We start from the raw sequence: 24,244 nt of genomic DNA, 5'->3' as shown, positions 1-24,244 counted from the left end.
GGCACTGGTTAGACTGGTCGAATGGAGCAGCCGGGTGCTGGGAGGTGCTGGTGCTGGGCTGTGCCCGCACCCCCCAGCCTGGGAGCAGCCCCTCCTGGCACCCATCCTGCACCCTCCTTGGGGCACCCTGTGGGGGCTGGGGGTCCCTCCTGGCCATGGGTGGCCCGACACAGCTCGTCCCGAGAGCGGTGCCAGCTCTGGGGGGGCTGCACTGGGGGGTGATGTTACGGCTACCCTGGGACTGGGGGGCTGAGGCGGTGCTGAGTGCCCTCTATGAGGCCCCAAGAAGTGTGGGGGACGGGGGGACAGCAGGCGGGGGGCACAGAGTGCTGCTCTGGTCCTGGCTGGGTCTCAGGAGGGTGCCCGGAGCTGCTCCAGCCCTGTGTCCTGTGCACACCCGTGCTGCTGCTGGTGGTGATGGGATCTGTGGGGTCACAGATGTGGGGTTCAGTAATAAATGTGGGTCTGGGTTCTCCCCCCAGCAGGGCTGGTGGCACCAGTGGCACCCCCCTCCTGCCTACCGGGTGCACCTTGTCACCGCGAAGGGACCAGATTGGTCCCGAGAAATCCTTGCAAGGGGGAATTTGTGTGAAAAGCCCCCGCGCAGGGCGCCGGCACCACCCCAGGAGGGAGGCTCGGGGAGGAACCGCTCAGCACCCATCAGTGCTGCACCGGGGCGGGGGGTCCCGTGGCCACCATCTGGCCACTTGTGGCCACCTGCAGTGGTGGCCACTGGGCTAACTGAGGATCCTCAGCCTGGTGCCCCCCAAACCACCCCCATTTGCTCGGAGCTCCTGAGGGCTCCTGGTGCTCAGCGCCTGCCCCTTCTCCCCCCGGCTCGGGGCACCGCAGACCCACCGTGTCCCTGCTCTGGGGCTGCTGAAAAAGCTCCCCCAGGGGCAGGTTTCTAAGCACAACGCTGGAACCCAGCCTGGCAGCGGGGTCCCTGGGCACTGCGGGGTCACAGCACGCAGGGTTTCAGGCTCTGCGTGCGCCCGGCACTGGCGTATCCCCCGGTGGTGCTGGTTTACCAAAGGATGGAGCTGGCAGGGGCTGCTCCCCGGTGTGGGGATGTCCCTGCGTGCTGCAGGATGCTGTGCCCGGGAAACAAAAGGGCCTGGCAGCACCCAGCACTCGTGACGGTGCCATGCAGGAATGAAGCTGGGGCAGGTGAGCAGCTCGCACAGCCCGGTGCCTCCCGGAGAGCAGGTTGGCCCCGGGGCCACCGCACGGCCCCACAGGGACCTGACCGCAGGGATGGGGCCACAGCATCCACGTCTGCACCCTGGGTCGGCACCGAGCCACAGCAGCTGGTTTGGTGCCAGGCAGGAGCTAGAGGTGATGCTGGGGTCAGCTGCAGTCACGCAGTGCCGGGGGATTGCTCCTGCCCCTGGATGTGGCTGGGGCAGCAAAGAGGTGGCCTTGGGTAAATGGTGCCGGGCTCTTGGCCTGGATGGGCCCAGGGCTAAAAAAACAGCACAAACAGACCCAGAAAAGAGTCCCAAATCCTGCCCAACAGCCAGAGGGGCAGCAGAAAACAACTCCCCAAATGCATTCCCTGCTTTACCCCTAGGTGTGTGTCCCTGCGTGCATCCGTGTGTGTCCTTGCAGTGGCACTTGTGACATGGCTGGGGATGGGCTCTGCAGCCTGCCCTGGCCACCTCTGGACAAAAAAAATGCCCCATCCCAACACAGCGAGCAGGGCACCTGCCCAGACAGATCATCACAGCCTCTGCCACGTGTGGTCCCGGGGACAGTGCCCGAGGGGTGGGTGACCCGGGCAGGGCTCCAAATGCAGCTGGGGACCCCTCCGAGAGCCCCCCTGCCACGAGCACTGCGCTGCCCCTCGGAGCAGGGCTCGGAGAGGGGAAATCTGCACCTCCTGGGGGCACCTGGGGCAGCCTTCCCGGCCACTTTCCCCCTTGGAAGAGCCCCCGGGATGGATGCTCGGCCCCCGGGGCTGCTCCGGCCCTCCTGGGCATGTTTTCTTGGCAGCGGGAGCCGAGCGAACCTGCTGCTGCGAGCAAACAAACACGAGCCGGGCTAAACGGCGGCGAAGAAAACACCCCGCGAGGCCGGCGCGGGTGAAACTCTGGGCACCGGCAGGGCAAGGGCTCTGACAATGATTAAACTGGCCAACCCAGATTTCCCGGCAAGGCAGCGCTGGGCTGGGACCCGGTGGTTCATATTATGCAAATCACCTGGATCTGGGAGCATGAACGTTTCAGCCTGGAATTCCCCTCGGGCCTCCAGATCGCGTTACGCCGCCCCGTGCTATAAAAGAGGAGACGTGGGCAGGAGCTGCCCATCGGCACAGCCTGGCCGGGCCCGCAGCCGTGGTTAGCGGCCGGGCAGGGCTCCCCTCGCCTCCCCCCTTTGGATTAGCTGCCGCCCAGCGAGTGCCATCGCAGAAGGTACCAAAGCTTTTTCCTTCGGGACCTGCTCCCCGCTGGCGACGTGCCCCCGGCTTCGCTCCCTTCCCTCTGCATCTCCTCTCCCGTCGGGGATGTGCTCGGTTGGTCCTCGCTCGCCGCGCGCCCGCTGTCCCAGCGCGGCCACCGGCCCCTTTTGGGGACCCACAGAGGGGTCCCCCTCCGGCCCCTGGGCTTTGTCCAGCAATCGGCAAGATTTGGCTTTTCTACCACGGGCTGCCAAGTCACCGGGATGTGCTTTTTGGAGGACGGGAGGTGCCAGCAGCCCTGCCCGTGGGCAGGGGGCAGGGGATGCGCCCACCCGCGGGGTTGGGGGCACATTTGGTGGCCGAGGGTCCCGCAGGGGCCGTGCCGTGGGCCCGACAGCCCCCTTGCCGTGAGAGGGGCTGGCAGGGCTGGGGAAGGGGCTGCGGCAATCACGAGGCCACCTTGTCCCCTGCCTCGGGGTGGCAGGGATTGAGGCCACCAGGCGGGCGTTTCGGTGACCCGAGAGGCGGCGGCGCACGGAGGGAGGGGGAGCCCGGCCTCACCCAGCCCCGTCCCGGGGCTCCCGCGGGTGCTGTGGGTTCAGGACCGGGGCTCACTGTGGTCTCTCGGCACAGAGCTTGATGGCAGGATCTTGCGAGATCAGCAACATTTTGTCCAAGTACAACAGCACCATGTACCAGCAGGAAGAGCCGCAGCTGGCCCTGGATGTGCTGGGACACCCTGGGGACGACGGCAGCCTGGGGCTGAGCTTCCCCCCCAGCCTGCCCCCGGTAGACACCACAGGTAGGATGGGGCGAAGCGGTGGTGGGGTGTTTGGGGGAGCCCCCACAGAGGGGAGAAGTGAGGCAGCCTTGGAAGAGCACCCCCAGGGTCCCAGGGGGGCAGGTCGATGGTTTGCACCGTGCCTCAGTTTCCCCATGGGGGTGTTGGCTGGAAGGTTGCCAGAGGATGTGCTGGGTGGCACCAGGTGCCAGGCCCATAATACAAACCCCATAACCCCAGCCCCATAATCCAAACCCCATAAACCCAACCCCATAATTGCAGCCCATAATCCCAGCCCCACAACCCCAGCCCCATAAACCCAGCCCCATAATCCCAGCTCCATAACCCCAGCCCCATAACCCCAGCCCCAAAACCCCAACCCCATCATCCGAACCCCCCACGGCCCCAGCCCCATAATCCCAGCCCCTGAGCCCCGCTCTCCGTCCCTTGCAGAAACGCCAGAGTGGTTCAGTGAGCTCCCGTACTTCTGGACCAAGGTGCAGGTGCTGGAGTGGATCAGCTACCACGTGGAGAAGAACAAGTACGACGCCAGCATCATCGACTTCTCCTGCTGCAACATGGACGGGCACACGCTCTGCCACTGCAGCCGGGACCAGATGCGCCACATCTTTGGCCCCCTGGGGGACGAGCTCTACGACCGCCTGCACGAGATCAGTGAGTGTCCCGACGTCCCCTTTGTCCCCAGGCCTGGCAGCTCCCAGAGAAAGGCTGAGACCCCCTCCCCGTGCCAGAACGGGACCCCCGGAGCTGCTCGGGGTGGCACGGGGAGCAGCGTGCAGCAGGGCTGGGCTCAGCTCCTGGCGGGCGCCGTTCCCCGTTGCACCAAAATAGGATCACTAATCGCAGTCCCCTCACCTCTACAGCCTCTGACGAGCTGAACTGGATCATCGACCTGCTGGAGAAAGAGGATGCCAATTCCCAAGAGACCTTCCTGGACACCAGCCACATGGGTACGAGAGGGGCCTCGGCCACGGCTACCCCCCAGGGGCCAAAATGTGGGCACGGGCAGGGCTAACCCCCTTGTCCCCTTCTCTGCCCCTTCCAGAGCTGGCAAACCCCTGTGCCAAGGATTCCCTGGAGGACCTGAAGCCCACAAACCCTTTCCTCTTCACGGACATCACCTGCTCGCCCGATGCCATGTCCCCAGGCAGCTCCGATGTCTCAGGTCAGTGGTTTCACCAGGAACCACGGGCGGGTTTGGGGCCGGTACCTGGCTGACCCCGGGGGCCTGGCGGGGGGGAAAAAAAACAAGGGGAAACACCTCCGGGTGCAATTCGCTCGAGGTCTGAGCCCCATCCCTTTGCCCCCCAGGGCCTGCCATGTCCCACAGCCCCAACTCCCAGGACTCCGGTGGAAGCGACCTCGACCTCGACCCCGTGGAAGCGAAGCTCTTCCCTGATGGTGAGCTGCGGGCATCCCCCCCAGAGCTTGTGCCAGCCATTTAGGGACAAGCCCTGAACACCCATCCCCAACCCCAAAATGGGTATTTTGGGGCCCTTTTCTCCCCGTTGAGCTGCGGCCGGGTGGGAAGGGGCAGGCAATGGCAGCGGGGTGAGGGCTGCAGCCGGAGGTGCCGGGTGCTGGAAGCATCGAGCCCAACTGGTGGCAGGACTGGGGACACTGGGGATGCAGGGAGGCAGTGGGATTTGGGGAAGGAGCCGTGTGCTGCCCTAAAAAACGAGGCTCCCCTGTGTCGGGGGGGGATGATGTGGGAGGGAAGGGGCAGACTCCGCTCTCCGGGGATGGGTCCCTGGTGCCTGGGCTTGAAAAGTGGGCGCAGCCCCTGACACCCCCAGCCAGCTCTGCCCTGCTCCCGAGGGAGATGTCTCTGTCTGGGGAGGGGGCTGCACGCTGGAAGACCCTGCAGGTGGGATAACACATCCATCCCCTTGTCGGTGTGCGCAGACGGCTTTGCTGGGAGCAAGAAAGGGGACGGCAAACACGGCAAGAGGAAACGGGGACGGCCCCGAAAGCTCAGCAAGGAGAACAGAGACTGCCTGGAGGGCCGGAAGAGCAAGCACTGTACGTACACCTCCAAACACCTCCGGCCTCCCAGGGGGAATGCCTGCCCCAGCCTGGTCCTCGGGGCTTTGGGGAAATTTGGGGAAGGACCGTGTCCGCTGGCAGGAGGCTGGGCAGAGCCGCGGGCAGGAGTTTCCGTGCCCTGACGGCTCCGTCTCCCCTTGCAGCCCCGAGAGGCACCCACCTGTGGGAGTTCATCCGGGATATCCTGATCCACCCGGAGCTGAACGAGGGGCTGATGAAGTGGGAGGACCGGCGGGAGGGCGTCTTCAAGTTCCTGCGCTCCGAGGCGGTGGCCCAGCTCTGGGGCCAGAAGAAGAAGAACAGCAGCATGACCTACGAGAAGCTGAGCCGGGCCATGCGGTGAGTGCTCCCCCGTCCCCAAAGGGGGTCCTGCTGCCCCCCCCAGGGCTCAGCCTTGACCCCCGCATCCAACGGGGCTGCACCCAGAGCCCTGACCCCAACACTTATCCCCCCTCCCAGGTATTACTACAAACGTGAAATCCTGGAGAGGGTCGACGGGCGCCGGCTGGTGTACAAGTTTGGGAAGAACTCCAGCGGCTGGAAGGAGGAGGAGGTGCTCAACAGGAACAAGGAGCTGTAGGAGCCCCGGACACAGGGGGCCGTGGAGCCCTCCTGGGCCAGCCCCGAGCCTGGCTCCTGGCAGGAAAATTCGGCAGCTGCTGCCCCACGCAGCCTGTGAAACTCCGACATGCTCACGAGTGCTGGCGACCGCTGGCACCGAGGTGTTTAAAGCTAATATTTTGGCTTCAGTAGGTTATTGTAAACCATTATTTCCCTCGTTGGATTTGTACCTCCGACTCGGAGAGGCAGTGACTTCGGCTGTTTGAAAGCCTGGACAGGAGAAAAGGGGGAAAAAAAAAAAAAAAGTCTGAGGTGGCACCGAGTGGGTGTCCTGCTGTCACCCAGCGCCTCGCCGCCCATCGGATGGGAGCCACCAGCTCTCTCCCCACCGCTGCTGGTGCCGTGAAGGTGCTGCTGCCCCAGATGCCCTTTGTGGGGTGAGCGGGGCCCCTCTGCAGCAGCAGCAGCAGCGCCTGCCAGGAGACGATGGGAGCACAGCAGAGAGCAACTCCCGACCCCACAGAGCCCGCAGAGGGGACGCTCGGGGCACCAGGGTCTGTCCGTGTCACCAGCAGCCTAGGAACAGGCTGTTTCCCCGAGGGTGGCTTCTAATTTATGTAAAAAAAAACCAACAAAACAGCAAGGAGTGAATGTACAGATTTATTTTTTCACGAGGAAGATGTTCTGCCTGGCAGCGTGCTCCCTGTCCTGCGGCAGGCGGTGATGCTCAGCTGGCCTGAGGCCACGTCCCGGGGGCGCAGACTGGCTCTGTGCCCCGCAGCAGGAGGGGGATGCCAGCCCAGCGGGCGCCCGGCAGGGGCGAGTGGATTCCTCCTTTTGAGCTCGGGAGGATAAAAGGAATAAATTGTTTGTCTGGGTTTTTGTACCTCCGTCTCCTTGTGCTTGCTTTTCCGCGGGCCGGACGCGTGTTACCTGGGATGTCCCCGTGCTGATCCCCTTCTGCCACCGTCCCTCTTGCTTGCTGTGACCTGGACTCGCTGGCCCCACTGATCCAGACTCGCTGGCCACCGTGGCACGGGGTGGCAGGGTCTTTCTGGGCTCTGCCTGTCCCCATGCTGAGAGCGAGAGCTGGAGGCCGTGTCCCCAAGCCAGCGGGGCAGGGGCACCCTACACCAGCTCCCCAACCCTGTTCCAAAAATCTTGTGGGGCAAAATCCTGGCCCCACAGCCCCCCGTGCAGCGGTCGCTGGTGAAAGGTCCCTCAGCACCCTCCATAATTAGGTCCCCGGCCAGGCTGGTGGTTGAGGCAGGCAGAAGGCACGGCAATTTTATCTTATTTTATTCTTTTAATGCTTGCTCGTCTTCCAGTCTGGTATCTGGGGGCTTCCCAAGGGGGCCAAATCTTCAGCATTGGGTTTGGCAGCGGGGACCCCACACGTGCGCAGTGCCAACACCAACCCTCCCCTGCAGCCCCGGCCGTGGGGAGGCACGGAGGGAGCCCAGGGGCTCTGGGGGGGGGTCCCTGACCCCCGGGCTGTGTCTGTGGGGCAGCCAGAAGGGAGCACGGTGGGCTGGAGGCTGGGCAGGCTCTCGGGGTGTTTCCACCACGAGCTTGGCAGATATGAGGCTGTGCCTCACTTCCCATTGGCATGCTTCATGGCAAAGCTTTCCGAAGCCTCCCGGGCACCACAGGGCTCATTGCCACCTTGCTGGTGTACAGAACACTCCTGGACGAGGGCATGCAGAGGATGGGGGTGCCCAGCTCCTGTTCGCCCTCCAGGTTTTATCTGGGAACCCTACGCCAAGCTTGGAGCTTGACCAGGTTTGGGATGCCCAGGCAGAAGCAGCGCCGCATCCTGCGGACAGGTTACGGGGTAGGGAGGCTGTAGGGATGGGGCCAGCCCAGCAGCGGGGATGAGGGTAGGTTTTGGGTTTGCCTTAGGTGGTAAGGCTGCCCTGCAAAGCCCCAGAGAAGCCTTTTTGGCAGGGAGACCAAGCTTCAGTTCCTTGCCTGCCCTCCTTGCTGCCAGAGGTGTGGCTTGGTGAAAAATCACCCATCCGACACTAGCAAGGGCGCAGCCCTTTTCTCTTCCAACCCCCTGATGGCCGTAGCCCTGGCACCCCAATTCTCTGCCCGCAGCCCTCCAAGGACCCCCCAGTGTCCTCCTGGAGATGCGGCAGGGGCCCAGAGCTCCGGCAGGAGGCTGTGCTGGGGGGGCAGGAGGGACCCTTGGGCCACGTCCAACCTCATTGGGGGTGCTCAGCCACTGCTTACAAAGGGACGTGCCTTGCTGGGACGCCTGGCTCCTGCTGATGTGCCGTGCCATGCCATGTTGGTGCTGTGCCATGCTGTGCCATGCCACGCCGTGCCATGCTACACCTTGTCATGCTGTGCCGTACCATGCCGTGCCATGCCATGCCGTGCCATGTGCACCCTTGTGGTCCAGCAAGGCAGCTCGCACAGGGGAACCTGCTCTCACACAAAAATCCCGAGGCTGACCCCATCCTAGCCCAGCCCTCCATCCCTCCCCTGCACCTGCGCCGCTCCCGGCTGAGCGGTGGCCATCGGGGCTCCCCGGTGGTGCGAGGAGAGGTCCCGGCCCCTGGGCGTGAGCTGGGAGCCAGCCCCAGGTCTGGGCAGCAGCCAGAGCCCTGTCACGCTCCTTGCGTAACCTCCCCTGGGAACAGGTTTTCCCGGCTGGAGTCTGCTGGCTCCGGCGAGTGGAGGGTGCTGCAGCCCATCCCTGACCTCCCAGGGCTGCTCGGAGGCTGCTCGGGGGCCGTGCCGAGATGCTCGGGGTGCACACGCAAGCACCGTGCGCGAGAAGGGACCCGGGGCTGGTGCCCGCAGAGGGGCCAGGTCAAGCAGGAGTCCCCGGGCTGCTGGCGGCCGTCCCTCGCTCAGGGTTTGGGGCTGAGGGCGAGGTGTTTGCTCTCCGTCAATAGATAACCCCAGCAGGCTGGCAGGGAGCGCGCAGCACTTTGTCACGCAGCCTGCTGCCCTGCCAAGCGCGCCGTGTTTGCACAAGCAGTTTCATTTCTTCCCCGCTGCGGTTTGGGTTACCTAACGAGCCCGGGACAATGTTTAACCAGCTCTGGCAGCAGCAGGAACCCCATCGCCTCACCGTGCCCCCGGTGTCCCCACCGCTGCCACCGCTGGCTGGGAGGCTCAGGGTGGAGGCCAGGGGTCCGAGTCCCCCCCCCCGGCTACATCTTCCCCGTGCCAAGGCAGGGATCAAGGAGATGGAGGCAGGGGAGTGCGGGTAGGGGCTGGGGACAGGGTCCTGCAGCCTCCTGTGGGGCTGGTGTGTGTGGAAGAGGCTTTGGGGACCAGGAGCAGGGCGTGCAAGGCCACACACACGTGTGCGAACACACTCATGGTGACCTCCCTGGTGACCTCCATGCCCGTGCTGAGCCAACCCCGCGGAGCCTCCCGGCGCCCTGGCACCAAAAAGAGATGATTTATTTGTTTTCTTAATCTCCCTGGAGGTGCCTGGATCCCGTGGCTGTGGCAAGCCCTGGCAGAAAATGGAGAAGCAGCTTTGCCACCTCACCTCACCGAGGGACGCCCGGGGATCCTTCCTACCAGGTGGTCCCGAGCTGAACGTGGTTCTGGCACCCATTTTCCACAGAAATACCTTCATCACCCTTCATGTTTGTGCATGGAAACGGGTTTTCTGTGCCCTGAGACCTCCCCAGAGCGGCGCAGGGGCCAGTGCTGACCCCAAATCCCAGCTGGGGAAAAGGAGGGCTGCTTGCCCTGGCCAGCTCTTGCCTGGCCCCGTGTCCCCAAAGCCGGCTGCTGTGGCTGAAAGGGGGCGAGCGCGGGGGCAGAGGAATGGGGAGAGGGCAGAGGTTTTGTCCCACATCCCGTGCACCAGCCCATGAAGCGGCCCCGAGCGCAGCAGCACGACCTGATTTTCCAGCCCAGCCGGACCGTGGCCACCTGCAGAGAGGATCAGGGCCGGGGGGGAACGTGGTGGGGACGGGGACAGCCTGTGGGAGGCTGGGACAGACCCCTGGGGACCTTAACCCTGCCTCCCGCTGCCCCATCACTGCGCTCCCCGCAGCCTTTGCTGGCTTTCATCCTCTCCCAGCTTCTTGGCCCTGGCTCAGCACAAGGAGAGGAGAGGGTTGAAACCGTGCTGGGAGCAATGGGGGGGCTGTGGGGTCCCGTCTGCCTTCCCCCTGCAATGTGCCAGGGAGCTCCCAGTAGTGCAGGGACGGAGACTGGCCCAGGTCCGTGGCCCAGGGTGGCACCTGGCCCAAAACCCAAAAGCCCAAAGCCCCAAATGTCTGCTTAGCAGTTATTTGGTGGGACGCTCCTTTGGTGGGATGTTCCTTTGGTGTGTTTCTCCCTAGGGTCCTGATCTGGGGGGAATTCAGCCCTTCAGACCCTGGGAACAAAAGCAATAAGGCGTGTAACGCACTGGGGTTGGTCCTGCTGGAAGCACGCAGGGGAAAAAACCTTGGAAACCTGTGAGAGACATTTATTGCAGCTCGACCTGTCCAGCTGTGATAAGAAACACTCTTCCTGCTGGATTTCACCCAGCGCTGCCCTCCCCAGTCCCCGAACAGCCCCGGGCTTGCTTCGTGCAACCCAGGCAAAAACCTCCCAGGACGGGCTGTACCTGGAGGAGCCGCGCACGGTTTGGCACGGGCAGAACCAGGCTCCGGAGCACCCAAGAAAAATGCCAGATTTTCTCGAGAAACTGCAGATTTTCCCCGAGAGAACTGCCAGAGAGCAAAAGCAGGGTGCCGTTTGGGCTGCCCAGCTGCTTTGGGGGGCTTTTCTGGCAGGGGGCTGGGTGAAAAGCTCAGCTGGCATCAATGTGCGTGGAGAAGTGTGCGGGGAGGGAAGGGGTGCGGGGCTGCGTCCTGGGAGGGGTCTGATGGGTGCAGCTTTAGGGGCTGTGCCGGGGGCAGGAAGGGGAAACATGCTGTAAGGACATCGAATGGTTATATTTTTTATTATTTGTGTAATTATTTATTTTTTTTTAATAGAAAAAAAACACTTAGGGTGACACGGAGACAAAATATATTTATTGCCCAGGGGATGCGGGTTCTGTAGGGGCAGGGGGGACCTGCTGCTGGGGGCTGTGCCATGGCAGGAGCGAACCCAGCCCGGTATCGGGGTTGGGCTGGCAGCTTGGGGCTGGGCAGGTCCCCGGGGCCGCGTCCCTCTCCTTGGGGCTGCCACCGTCACCGGGGTGCCGGCACCACGCTCCCCCCTGCCTCGCGGCCCCACGCTTCCTCCTGCTAACCGCCTCCAGCAGCCGCTGCCCCGGGGGTGTCTGGCTCACCCAGGAGAGCTGCCCGCTGATGGTAACTGCTCTGTTAAAACCCTGGGCTGTTTGGTTGTTAAACAAGAGGGCGGCTGTTCCCGCTGTCGGAACGGGGAAGCCGCAGCGGTGGCTGCCTGGAACCAGAGGCAGCCGGCTCGTCTCCATCACCCTGTGCCCACCTTCCCTTTTTTTTTTTTTATTTTTTGCTGTGCCCGGTGTTGTGCCAAGCTGCTCCATCCCTTGCCCCCAGCCCAAGCTCCTGGGGGTTTGTCTGTCCGTCCTGTGCTCTGTCCTGTGCCCTGCTCGCTGCTCCACGGCTCAGCCGTGCCACACGCGAGTGTCTCCAGCTCACCACAGGGCCTGGGCCATGCTCCTCGGGCACAGACATGGGATGTGCTCCCACCCAAAACTGCCCCCCTGAATCCTCCCCAGCTCCTTTCTCTGCTCAGACATTTCCCCTCCTGCAGAAAATGCCCAGAGTCCCCAGGAGGGGACGGATGCTCAGCCCTTAGCCTGGCGGCCCCAAAAGAGCAGCGTTGGTGGCCCTTTTTGGGCCGATGTCCCCTATTTTCCTCCCTTCCCCTCCCTCCACCACTGCCACCAAACCCCCCAGTTCTGTTCCATTGTGTAGCAAAACAAGATTTTCACTGCATTCTTGTTTCCCGGCCAGCTCTACCCTTTGTTATCCACCGAGCACCGCGCGGAGCTTGGCGTGGCCCCAGCCCGCACGCGGGGTCACCGGGCAGCCCAGGGACCTGCGGCCCCATCCAGGCTTTGGGACCAGAATGGAAAAACAAAAACCTCATCCCAGGGCTGCTGCAGCTCGTTTCGCATCTCACGTGTGTTTCACTTCAACATGATGAGGTTTCCTACTTTCTCCCACACCTCCAGCTCTTCTCCCCGTTTCCTGCTGAGCCAACTTTGCCAAGGCAACTCCCAAAGCCTCGAGTCCCCCAAGGGCTCATATGGGGCCACTTGCAGCCTCTTCAGCTGCGGGATTTTGGGGATGGAGAAGTGGTAACTCATGGGCTGCAGCTCCCAGCCCCTATTTTCCTTCCTCCACCTTGAGCAGATTCATTTCATGGAGAGGTCCCCACTGACCCTGATCCACTCATTGCTCATCTCCCTACCCTGGCCCCATGCTCACCCTCTAAACTTTCAGCTGAGAACCCAAGTAGTAAATTAAGGTTTTTGAGCCCACAAAATTATTTTGGCTGTGTCCTGGTCCCCTGTTCAGTAAGGCTGTGGTCACTGAACCCCTCTTCTCCCAGCCTGGCCTTGCCTTGCTGCCGTCCCTGTGCCCCAACCACGTGCAGTCAGAGGGGAAGGAGGAGGAGAAAGAGATGTTGGAGAGGGAGAGAAGATGGGAGTGGGGGGCAGAAGATGACTGGGGGGCAGAAGCTGGCTGCCCCAGTGCAATGCCATATTCTTGGGTGTCTACAGAAGCCAAACGGGATGATTTGCTGAGCGTTTTGTCTTGGCCACTCTACCTGGAAGAAGAGCGCAATATCTCTCTGCGAGACCCCAAAATTGCTCTGGGGGGCTCTGGACTCCAGCACCAGCTCCTCACCACCAGCCAGATGTGGCTTGGGGGCAGCTGGTGGCCACCGATGGTGCAAGGGCCCACAGGATGGAGGTGGAAACTGTCAGCTGCAGCGGGCCAGGGCGGTCAGGACAGGGGATGGAAGGGGACATCACCCACCACCCCCCGTTGGCTGCTTCTGGGAGGGCTCAGGGGGCTGCTGAAGGATGGCAGACGTAAAGTGAAGTGCCCAACCTGCTGCACATGGGGTGTCCTATGTGCCTCGGGGTCGGGGCTGGTGGTGCCCTGCCGAGCGCGGCACACCTCCAGATCCTGGTGTGCGCCGGCGGCAGCCGAGCCCCAGAGCAAAGGTCGGCTGGGGTGGGGGTGGCACAGCTCCCTCGGCCTCCAAAGGCTGGGGTGACACGGGGTGATGGAGGTCCTGGCCGAGACGAGCTGTGGGTTCAGTCCCGGTCAACCCAACACCAAACCTTTATGGTGCCCCTTCTCTTTGAGCTTGCCTGTGGGGGCAAATCCCCTTGCAGAGGCTTTCCCCCTCTGGGGTATTTGGGTCCCCAAGGTGGCAGGGCACACAATGGGGCAGGGGGGCCCCTCCTGCTGGCATGATCGGGTGGCTGTGATGTTTTCCTGTGCCCAGCCCCAGCGGGGACGCGCCCAGCTGGCCCCGGTGCCGTCACGGTGGGGTCACGCTGGTGGCACCCCCGGTGGGATCTGCAGGTTCCCCAGGCAGCGGGCGCTCCTCTGGTTTCTGCTTTCAGGACTTGCAGGCGAGCAAGTCCAGACCTGAGCCTGTTTTCGGGCAAAGGGTGGGTCCTACGAGAGGATCTCATCGCTCCAGGGCTTTCTGAAATCAGCCGGGTTTCAGCGCACGCGTTGAGGGAGCCACCAGGCATGACGCAGCTTCGGGGCCAGCAGGCTGGAGGTGGCATCGGCCCGAGCCTTGGGGATGTGCTGCTGAGCTTGCAGGGGAGATGAGGATTTGGGGGCTAGGACCTGCAGGATGAGACCCTGGAGCTGCGCTGCCCCAGGTGGGGCACCCTGCACCCACACCGAGGGCAAAATCCGTGCTGGAGGCTCCGAGCACGAGCAGCCTGGCACAGCAAAAAGCTGCAGCACGGCCAGAGCCCGGCAGATCTTCACCAGCTTCCAGCTGCTGGGTGTCCCAGTTTCCCTCCTCTACAAATCCCAGTGTCCCCAGTGGGCACCAGACCTGGCCCTGCCTGGCACCAGGCTCCTGCTGGGTCCTTCCCGAGGTGCTGCCCCCATCGAAGGGAGCAGGGTCAGAGCGGGCACGGGGTCCAGCGGGATGGACAGAAGGTGTCTGGTCCTGAGTCAGCCTCTGCTGGTGGCCAGGATGGTCAGAATAGGGCCTGCAGGGGTGGATGGGCACTGACCTTGCAGCCCTTCACCCTCCCCACCCCAACAGGGTGCTGGGCGTTGAGTGCAGGGGGGTTCCCCATGGGAGACCCCGCTCCTGGGCCACCCTGGGGGCTGGCGATGTGGCTCAGTTTGGGACACAGCAGGAGAAGAGAGGTGCTCACGGAGGGGCTGTCTGTAGGCTGCAGCCCCCCTTTCCTTGAGCCCACTCCAAGCCCTGAAGCTCTCCAGGGGGCTCCTGGGTGCCGGGACCCCTTCCCAAGCTGTCCCCGGTGCACCCCGCAGCGGCCTCAGCCCCGAGGGAGCGGAGAGCCCAAGGGTCGCTCCGAGCCCAGCCGTTGCCTGCCGGCGCAGGGACCCATCCCTCTCGCATCCTCCCTTCCCAGAAGTGACGGTGGCAGGCGGCCAGCCCCACCTGCCCGACAGGTAGAGCAGGGGTGGGGGCAGGCTGCTGGCACCCGACGGGCTCTGCCCTGCCCCATCGCGCCCTGCCAGGCACTGCTCCAGCACCGGGACGCCAGGAGCAGGGCCCCCAAACAGCACTGCCACCCCAAAGGGCACCGGGGGGGAAGCCTGGGGGCTGCGGGGCGCGGATCCTCTGCGCCTATGGGTGTTACCCACGGCGTGTTGCACTGATATAAGTGCACACGAACGGGTAGAGGTGCACACAGGGATGCACACGGGGTGTTGTGCTGCTGAACAGTCCCAAACACAGATGCTCAGCAGGTGCACGCGCAGCACGGTGCAGGCACACGGGTGTGGAGCGAGTTGCAAGCGTGCACGGACACACTTGCATCGTTGCATGGTAGCAGCATGGAAGCCTTTTTTGGGGGGTCATTGGGCACCCCAGCAGCCTGAAGGCTGCTGAAGCCACAGGGTGGCATGGGGGTCCCGTGGGACACGGGGGTCCTGTGGGGCACAGGGGTCCTGGAGCCTGGTGATGGAGCTGGCATGGATGAGAGCAGGGGGCAGCTCTACGTCGTGGTGCAAGTGGCTGCAGCGGGGAGTTGAGGAGAGCTGGGGGTGCAGCAAAGGGTGAAGTGGTCTGAAATCCGAAATTCTGGAATCTGAAATCGGGCTGGATGGGTCCGGGCAGCCTGCTCCAGCAGGAGGTGTTGTGCCCGTGGCAGGGGTTGGAATTAGATGGAGACCTCTGGGTCCTTTCCTACCCAACCTCAGACGGTCCTCGAGGTCCTTTCCCACCCACCCATCCTGTGATTCTGCAGTTTTAGGATGAAGCGTGGTGCAAGGAGCGTGGAGGCCAGGCGCTCTTTGGGAATCCTGGTGTAGACCCCACAGCAGCCTCAACCCTGACCGTCCCCAAACACCGAGAGCAAATCCCATTTCATCCCGAGGAAAGAGGCACCGAAAGCACGTTGGGGACGGGGCGAGGCGGAGGGGCCGGTGGCCGCAGCTCCCCTGCCCCCAGGGCTGTCCCCGCTGTCCCCAGGCTGAGCTCAGCGTGCTGCGGTTCCCTGCTCACTGCCAGCTGCTCCGTCACGAGGCAGGAGGAGTGGGAACAGGTTGTGCTGGGTCTGCCTGGCCCAGGGCGAGCTGGAGGGTGCAGGGCAGGCAGGCAGCATGCGGACCTCCAGGGCTCTGCCCCGGGGAGACCCCCACCCCGCCCCGGCTCTGCTCGGGACCCCCAGCCCGGGCAGCGCGGCACAGCCGTGGGGCGAGGATGGGGGGAGCAGGATGCGGCCCCCACCTGTGAGGTGTGGCCGAGCTGAGCAGTTTTGCGGGGCGTAATTATCGTCCCGGGCCGGAAAAAGCAGGTTGGGGTCAGGAGGGGTCACATTCGGGTCAGATCTGGAGAGCTGGAACGGGTGGGAACAGCACAAAGCCCCCAAAAAACACCCCTGGGAACCCACTTCCCCCCCTCGGGGTCCATGGGTGGGGGGTCCAGCCCTAGGCAGGGCAGCTCGAAGCAGCTCCTTATGGGTTTCTGTAAGCCTGAGCCTCTTCTCTGAAATAAAATTCATATAAATAAGGGAAAAAGAGGGAGGGAGCACCCCGGTTACCGCAGTGCCCCCCACAAATTCCCCCCCTGGCTCTGCCCCTTGGGCTGGTGGCTCGGGTGTTGGAGGGGGTCTTGGACCTGCCCCAGGGGGTCCCCTTGGAGGGATTTGGGCTGGAAAGGTCGAAGCCTTTGGTAACCAGAGCCTCAGCCCTCCGGAGTGCCCGGGGAGTGGGGCACATGGAGAAGTGAGGATGCCCTGGGGGCCTGCCAATGCCGTGCTGCCCCACGGCTGCCCCACGGCTGCCCCACAACTGCAGTGCCCTTGCTCCAGCCTGGGAAACACACAGCTCCTCCCTGCCCCGCTGCTTGGGAACTTTCTCTTTCCCAGCTGAAATAAGGCCACAGACACTCCCGGACACTTCTCCTGCAACCTTTGCCCGTAGCTCGGAGAGCTCTCCCCCCTCTCCTGTGAACCCGCGTGGGTCCATCAGACGGGGCCAAACCCAGCCCCAAGACCTCCATACCCCAGGGGGATGCCCGGACCCCCTTGGGACAGGGTCTCCACGCAGACAGCTCCTGGGGCAGCAGCCCAGAGCGAAGCAGGGAGGGTTTGGGACTGCTGCAAACCTTCCCCGCCAGCTCCTTTTCGCTCCCCTCCTGCAGGCGCAGCCCCCTGGGGACCCCCCGCAGCCCCCTGGGGACCCCTTTGGGGACCACGGGCGGTGCAATGGGCCCGGTGTTTGTGCTGTGGGAGGTGTGTGTGTGGTGTGTGTGTGTGTGTGTGCACACGCGTGGGCAGGGTCCCAGCACGGAGCCGAGCCGGGGACGTGACGCCAGCCCGGGGCGCGGCGCCGCCCAGACGTGGGTTTGGCAAACACTTGGCGCTGGGTCACGGACTGCACAACGGCACCCGTGGGCCCTGCCAGCTCCGTGCTGCCCGTGGCCAGGTCACCCCAGCACCAGCAGGGTGGAAACTTAGGAGCCAGGAGCCCCCCAGTGTGCCGCATCTCCCCAGGGTGCTGAGGGGGGCAGGATTTAGCTCTGCTCAGCCCCCAGCAGCGAGCCCGAAAGCCCTGGGTCCCCAGCACCTCTCCTTGGGGTGGTGATGAAAAGCAGAGGCTGGGCGAGGCGAGGTGCTTGGTGCCCCTGCGGGTGGTCAGGGGGCATTTGGGCAATGCCCTCGGGAAGGTGCTTTAATTTCTTGATGTGCTCAGGCAGCTGGGACCTGATCTTTGTGGGTCCCTTCCAAGTGAACTGTCCTGTCCTGTCCTGTCCTATCCCATCCCATCCTATCCTATCCTATCTCACCCTATCCTACCCAATCTGCCCCATATTTACGGGCACAGCCGAGCTCCAGCTGAAGCAGCGGCGCATGCCGTGGCGTTTGCAGCTCCATCCCCAGCCCTTTGCTACCCGTGTGCCGCTGACTCACGGCGTGACCTGGGGCTGGCCACCTCGTCACCTCCCTGTGTCATCGGGCTTCCCGAGGAGAGGGCTCGGCCGTGGAATTTCCCCACCTCTCCGTCCCGAGGACCTGCCCCAGCGCGGCACCCACAAACCCGGGGGCTCTGCCCCGGCTGGCCCCCAGCCGACCTCCTGCCCTGCCAAAAAAAAAATCCTGGCAGGAGGAGGCCGGCTGCAGGCGAGTGCCAGGCTCCTGCTCTTTGTTTATTTACGGAGGTGAACGCTGCTGGCAGCTTGTTTGGAAACAAGGCGAGCACCTCGGGGCCCCGCGCGCCCTTGACCTGCTGCGGCTCCTGGCCGGGGCTGGGTGCGATCCCTGGGGGGGTGGGAGGGCTCCGAGCGCCCCCACCTCACCCAGCCCCCCAGCGGGGGTCCTGACCTGGATTCCTGAGGGCTGAGCAGCAAGGATGAGGTTGCAGCAAGGGGAAGGAAAGGGGAGCCAAAGCCCCGAGCCCGGGGTCCCTGTGGTGCCAGACTGGGATGGTCCCGATGCGGTGCTGCCCCGTGGCCAGGACCCACTGCGGACACCACAGAGCTGTTTAGGTTGGAAAGGAGCCTTAAAATCAAGCCCAGCCATCAACCTGACCTACCAAGCCCACCTCTACACGTGTTCCTAAGCACCACGTCCACCCTAAATACCTCCAGGGGTGGCAACTCTCCTGGGCAGCCCCTTGCAGTGCTTAACCACCCTCCACGAGGAAATTATCCCTAACGAAGCCGTGTCCAGGGCCAGGATCTGACCTGGAGCAGCCTGTGGGGTGCTGTGCCCAGGGTGGGCAGCTCCTGCCTGCCTTTGGGGCACCCTGATAGCAGAGCTGCAGCAAAATGTCCAGGGGACAGCATGATGCCACGTGTCCCCAGCATCCCTCCTCGCCTGGGACTGCAGTCAGAGGCAGGAAGGCAAACGGGAGCCAAAATAAATGAGGCCAGGGTTAGGAAAAGGAAGGTCATCGGCCAGCTTTGGGTTATCCTAGAGGCACAGGAGCTTTGTGTCCACCTAAAGCCTGAGCTTGGCTGTCAGGCTTCGCTCTCAGCTCTCAGCAGAGCTCACACCACACGTGGCCATCCCCACGCTCCCCACCCTGCTCTCAGCTTCCTCCTGCTCGCCTGCAAAGCCTGGCTGCAAACAGCAGCGTCCGTGTGTTTTGAGGGGACAGAAAGTGGAAAGTTTGCTCGAGGGAGCCGGACCCTTGTGTGGTCCCTGGAGCTGTGGAAGAAAGCTGCTGAGAGATTTGGGTCCCCCAGCAAGGCTGGGACGAGTCCTGAAGCTGCAGGAGGGCTTTAAGCCAGTCGCCAGGAGGAGATGACCACCAGCAGGGCTTCATGATGGGCTTGGGGAGAGCTGTAGGAGCCCCTCGACCTCCTGCAGCTGCTTCCCCGAGCGCAGCTCGTGCCGGTCACCGTGTGCCAACCCTGGCCACCTCCACACACCCACTGCTAGCCCCAGCTGGCCGGGAGGCGGCCACAGGAGCTTGGTGACCCCCTGGGACACCCCAACAGTGCTTGTGGCCACGTGTGCATTGACGGGGACCCTTCCAGCTTGGGGCTGCTGAGCCCACGTCACCGCGTGGATGGTTCCAAGCGCAGCCCGAGGCTGCCCGACCTTCTGCTGATGGTGCACTGGCCTCCTGCCAGCTTGGCTCCGAGCAGCTCCCGGGTGACATCAAGGAGCACACCAACCGTCCCGGTCCTGCTGGGCGAAGGCGCTCTGCCAGCACCAACCAGTACAGCTTTACTGCCCCCGCTTCGCCCCGCGCCGAGAGCAGGGCGCTGCCCCGGTGCCGTCACCGCCGCACGGATCCCGGAGGACCTGGGGAAATCTGATCAAACCAAGCCAGGCATTCGACTGAGACGTGCGTGGGAGCAGCCTGATGAGCCTGTCCCCGGGCTGGGGGTGTCTGTGGGTGCTCCCCCGCTGCTGGCCGCTGCTAGGGGTGAGAAGCGGTGACAGCGAAAGGCCCCATTCGGAGCCCTGCGACAAGGCTCAGGAGTGGCACAATATCAGTACCCGTGGCTAGATTGCTACAGCCCCCGCTGCGCCCTTCCTCCTGGCATTCCCCCCCCCGATGTGGTTTGGATAAATTCTGTGCCATCGGCATCACCACGAAATAGGGGCACCGGCACCCCTGGGGGTGAACCTCTCCCCGTCCCCGCAGGCTGCCTGGCTCCGGCAGCCCCGGCTCTCCCCACCCTGCAGCCTCCTGGCTCAAACTGGATCCAGGTTTTTATTGCAGACCGGGGGAACACGGGGAGGTGGCCGCGGGGACACGGGGAGCGCGGGGCCCTCCCTGCCAGCTGCTCGTCTGTCCCCACGCGCTGTTTGCTCAGCGCCGCGTGCCATGGGAAGGCAAACACGGCCGTGCAGGAGGGAGCAAAACCAGGGCAAACAGAGGCTGGTGCAGCCCCGACGAGCAGAGTTTGGGGCTTCCCAGGGTCCCAGCAGCCTCGGGATGAGGGAGCACAGCTCAGAGCACAGCCTGCATGGACCCCCAGTGACCCCCTGTCCCAGGAAGGTTGTGGCTGGTCCCTGGATGTGGGAAGCCCCAGCAGCACCCAGAGTGCTCGGTCCCAAACAGTGCCCAGAGGTGAAGGTTTTAAATGTCCCCTGCTGGCCTGAACCTGCAGGTGGGCTCAGGGGGACCCTGCCTGGCAGGGCTGAGCACCCCAGGGTGCCTCGAGGTGCCCGTGTGAGCTGACAAGGATCGTGCTGGGACCCTGCGCATCGCTGCTCTGCGGCTCGCAGCCCGTGTCAGGGCTGACCCCAGTCCTGGCTGACCCCTGGCTGTGGGAGCCCCTGAGCCAGCAGAAATCACCTCCTCTCACTGTAACCAGCACCACAGTTTGCTGGGGAGCTGTGCAGGTTCCCCATACGACCTCCCAGGGCTGAGCACCCCCAATTTTCCTCCTGGCACCTTCTGGGGACACTCCGCACCCACCCCTCCGCTTGCACCCTTGGGTCCATTCACACCTCTCAGGAGGAACCCCCAAATATCTCCTCATCCCCCCCCGACCCAGGAGGCTCGGGAGCCCCTGCCATGCCAGCACTGATCCGGACGGGAGGGCTGTGGCCCCGGGAGCGTGTCCTGGTTGCATCAGAGCCCTGGCATCTCCAGGGCCACCGCTGCCAAGTGGGAGCAGACCAGAGAAGTGCAGCCTTCGCGGGCCGATAGCCACGCAGAGGTGTGTCTGCAGATAATGACAGCCGGGTCTGAAGTCCGGGAGATAAGAGGCTGGGAAAAGCAGCCGAAGGGAGACGTTGCCAGGAGAGATGTCAGGGTTTTGCGGGAGAAGCAGGCTCCAGGTGCTGGGACAGGGCAGGTCCCCCCGGGTCGGACCTGGCGGAGGGGCAGGGGGATGTCCCCGCAGGATTTGGGGGGGCTGTGGGGGTGCTGGAGGTGGCTGCAGGACAGGGCACGGCCAGGCTGGTGTGGGCAGTGGGGGCGAACACTGCTCCAGCAAAATCTCCTGGCTGCACAAGAGCCCTTTGTCCGTGCCCCACGTCCCTGCCGCTGCTCCCTGAGCCAGCGCCGGAGCCCCGTGGCCCCGGTGGCTCTCAGAAGCAAAATGAGGACAATTAGGAGGTGCCTTTTATTACAGGTGTCTCCGAGGGCCTGGCGGAGCCAGGATCCGGGGGGCCCTTTGATCTCAGCCCTTGGAAGCCCACAGCAGTGCTGACAGAGCCTCACTGTGTTCCCAGCTCGCCAGGATGATCATTTCCATGCAGGACAATGAGCTCTTTGTGCCTCCCTGCGTGCCGGGCCCTCCCCGTGCCCTCCCTGTGCCCAGCGGGGTTGGCGCACCTCGAGGCCCCGTCCCTGCACCGTGGTGGGGTGCAGGAGCCCGGGGATGGCAGTGGGAGCAGCCCCGAGTCCCCGGCTCCATGGGGACAAGCCTGGCCATCACAGCACGCTCAGCATCCCCACCACGTGCCCTGTGGGTTTTAGCACCAGGAGGCCAAATTTTCCCCATGTGGAGCCCCTTGGAGAGGACATCACACCCCCAGGATGTGCTGTGAGATCCTGCTGCTCCCTTGGGGACAAACCCTGCCTGTCCCCAGCCCCTGAGGCTGACTCAGTGCTCAGTGCCCGGGGTGCCAAGCGGGCGCAGGGCTGGTTTCTGCACACCCATGGTTTCTGTGCTTTCCCAAGGGGCGAGGTGCTGCGGCACTTCCCCTAAAACATCCCCTCCTGACCCAAAACCCTGCCGTAAATCTGCGTCAGGGGGAAAAGCAGGGGGGGGAGGCACACCCAGAGGGGAACTCGCCCAGCCCCAGCATCCCTCCCCTGCCTCACCAAAGCCCCTGTGCTCGGCTCTGAGGTCTGGCTCTGTGCCCCACGGAGGTGGCAAGGACACCTTTGTCTCGTCTTTGGCATTGCCTCCACCTCTCCATGGGTCCCAGCGTGGCATGGGGCTGCTGGAGGCTGCGATTTGCCCCTGCCTGTGTCCAACACCACATTGCTCTGCAGCAGCAATCAGGGGGACCAGTCGTGCAAGTTGCCTTGGCTGCGACAGCTTTTCCTGGGGTTTGAGGCAAGGTTTTGAGTAGATGACCTCCGAGATCTGCTCCCTGGGGAATGTGGTGACCCCACGAGTGCTCTGGGGCACCTATCTGAGACCCATCTGGGGCCAGCCCGACCCCTTGGGGGTTGCTTGGGCGACGATTGCCATTCCCACACGGAGCCGAGAATCTCCTGGCTGTAAACCAGCCGGAGGCAGGAGACGAGCCCTGGGGAAAGCAGCAGCACCAGCCGCTGTTTCCATCCTCCAGCAGCTCCATCTCTCACCAAATTCCTCTCTCCTGTGCCCACGGAGGCCGTGCAGAGGCCCAAACCCAGGTCCTACAGCCAGCAGCTGCCCTGCGGTCACGGTGCCGATCGGCCGATGGATAACACCAACAGAGCCAGCAGTGTCCCTGCGGGTGCTCTCTGGGCTTTTTTTTTTTTTGCCCTCTCCTCGCACTGGCTGTCACCTTCTGGTTTTGCAAAGCAAATATCACTTTGGGGTGGCCATGCAGGGGTGGTGGTGGTGGCGGTGTGGGGCATCTGCTCATTTGCCAGGTAAATTCCCCGGGGAGCAGAGGACGCAGAGCTGGGCACCCTTCCCCTCCTGGCCCCACCGAGCTGCTGGTGAGGTTTGGGGGGTACCCGGCTCCACGCCACCCCCTGGCAGCCCAGAGGCTGCTGCTCGCTCCCTTCTCAGTCAGATCCACCTCCAGGTAACCCAGCCAGAGCAAGGAGCGTCCCTCCCCTGCCGAGCTGGTGCCAGGGCTGGCACATACCTCGCATACCTGGCTGCAGGCATCACCAGCCCTGCTAACCCTTTCCTACTCTCCTACAACAACGCCCGCCTGGCCCTGGCCTCCCCCGGCTGCCGACAGCCTCCTGACCCAGCCCCCCAAGGATCCAGGCACCGACACGGGCACGGAGCCGAGGGAGCAGAGGTGGTGCCAAAATTTGTGCTTCTCCACCTCTGCTGTGTGCGAGCCGCTTCGCTCCACCAGCAGCCCAGAGGGCAGCTCGCAGGGTTTGAGCCCTGCTGCCCAGAGGCTGCTTCACACCTCCTCCTCTTTCCCTTCCCTTGCACCTCCCTCCGGCAGCCCCCGAGGCGAGGATGCTCCAGCAAAGCAGAAGGCACGGTGCGTAAAGGTGTAAAGGCTCCGTTGCAGGAGGTGGGGGCTTGGCAGCAGCTTTTTGCCCCTCTTGTGCCCTCCCTCACCCTGCTGCCTGCCAGGGCGTGAGACCTGGCTGGAGCAAATCCCCCGAGCCAACCCTCCTGTCCTGGCCGTGTCCAGAGACACAGAGCCCACATCCAAGCTCCCAAGCCCCCTCCATCCAAATGCCAAATTCACGGGGAGGCGGCCGGGGTACCCTCAGCCGTGCAGGCTGCCCAGCCTCTAGACTGCTGCTCCAGCTCCTCAGGGACCCGCACAGCCCATGGTGGAGCAGGAGGGCTGCAGAATGGGGCAAAACCCTCAGCAGGATGTTTTGTGCCAGAGGAGTTTGTGCCCGTGCAGTCCCAAGGCTTGAGCAAGGCTTTAGAGGCATGGGCAGCTCAAGCGGCTACTGGGGGTTGCACTTGGAGCATGAGCAGAGCCATGTGAAAGCCACTTTGAAACCCCAGCAAGTGGTTCAGAGGAAAAAAGGGGCATGCCAGACCTGAGGGACACCGTGAGGACATGCGGGTGCCTTTGGAGGACACCAAAAATGAATTTTGGGTCCAGGCAGTGCTGGGTGCACGCGGTACTGCCAGCCCCTTGCTGGGCAGAAGGGTGGGATGGAGCCTATGCTAACGGGGGGCACGAGGAGATTTGGGGCTGTTCCCTGAAGGGATGGGTCCCAGGAGACATCAGGGGCTGCCAGCCAAGGCTCTCACTGCTGCTGGGTCCCGCCTGCTGGCCCCGTAACCCCAGAGGCTCTGCCAGGCGCTGCCTGCCCCAAGCTGCTCCAGCCCGGGCACGGCGCGGGGCCACTGGCACCCCGGGGCTGGCGGTTACTTTTCGGGTGACTAATGGCAAGTGCCCAGGTGACAAGGCTGGCACCGGTCCCCGAGGGCAAGCTGGGTTGGCTCGAGCTGGAGATGTGAGCGGCAGAGCCCTGCTCCACGCCTGGCGCTGAGCCCCGGGGGATGAGCAGGGGCAGCCCGGCGGGGTGCTCAGGGCGCCGGGAGCAGAGCGCAGTCTGGCACCTCCGCTGGGTTTCCATCTCCCCAGGTGCTGTTGCTGTTCCTGTATTGCCAGCTCCCGAGCGAGAGGAGCTGAAGGAAACCGCAGCTCGGTGCTGAGACCAGATTTAGATCTTGTGGCTGCCGCAGGAAGCCCGCTCCGGGGCATCTTCCAGCACCTTGCA

The 24,244-nt window shown here is 63.9% G+C and overlaps 1 protein-coding gene across 1 annotated transcript; it reads left to right on the top strand.

Annotated features, from left to right (window-relative positions):
* The first annotated feature begins 2,185 nt into the window (after positions 1 to 2,185).
* Positions 2,186 to 6,696, top strand: ELF3 (E74 like ETS transcription factor 3). The gene is made up of 9 exons (XM_084497912.1): positions 2,186 to 2,414; positions 3,035 to 3,203; positions 3,636 to 3,857; positions 4,067 to 4,153; positions 4,249 to 4,368; positions 4,515 to 4,604; positions 5,109 to 5,225; positions 5,393 to 5,588; positions 5,709 to 6,696. The coding sequence occupies exons 2-9, from the start codon at positions 3,041 to 3,043 to the stop codon at positions 5,827 to 5,829; spliced, it is 1,116 nt and encodes a 371-aa protein (XP_084354038.1). The 5' UTR covers positions 2,186 to 2,414; positions 3,035 to 3,040; the 3' UTR covers positions 5,830 to 6,696.
* Positions 6,697 to 24,244: the final 17,548 nt, after the last annotated feature.

The sequence above is a fragment of the Aythya ferina genome (assembly GCF_964211825.1).
Source record: "Aythya ferina genome assembly, chromosome: 25".
Taxonomy (NCBI): Eukaryota; Metazoa; Chordata; class Aves; order Anseriformes; family Anatidae; genus Aythya; species Aythya ferina.
The sequence above is the reverse complement of the archived record's forward strand: the minus strand, read 5'-3'. Positions and strand labels throughout refer to the sequence as shown.

What these genes read in the sequence shown, in the direction of transcription:
- ELF3 (XM_084497912.1), top strand. Translation starts at nt 3,041, where the DNA reads ATGGCAGGATCTTGCGAGATCAGCAACATTTTGTCCAAGTACAACAGC. An exon ending in AGGCAGCTCCGATGTCTCAG is followed by an intron (nt 4,369 to 4,514) that starts GTCAGTGGTTTC and finishes TTTGCCCCCCAG; the next exon opens with GGCCTGCCATGTCCCACAGC. An exon ending in AAGCTGAGCCGGGCCATGCG is followed by an intron (nt 5,589 to 5,708) that starts GTGAGTGCTCCC and finishes CCCCCCTCCCAG; the next exon opens with GTATTACTACAAACGTGAAA.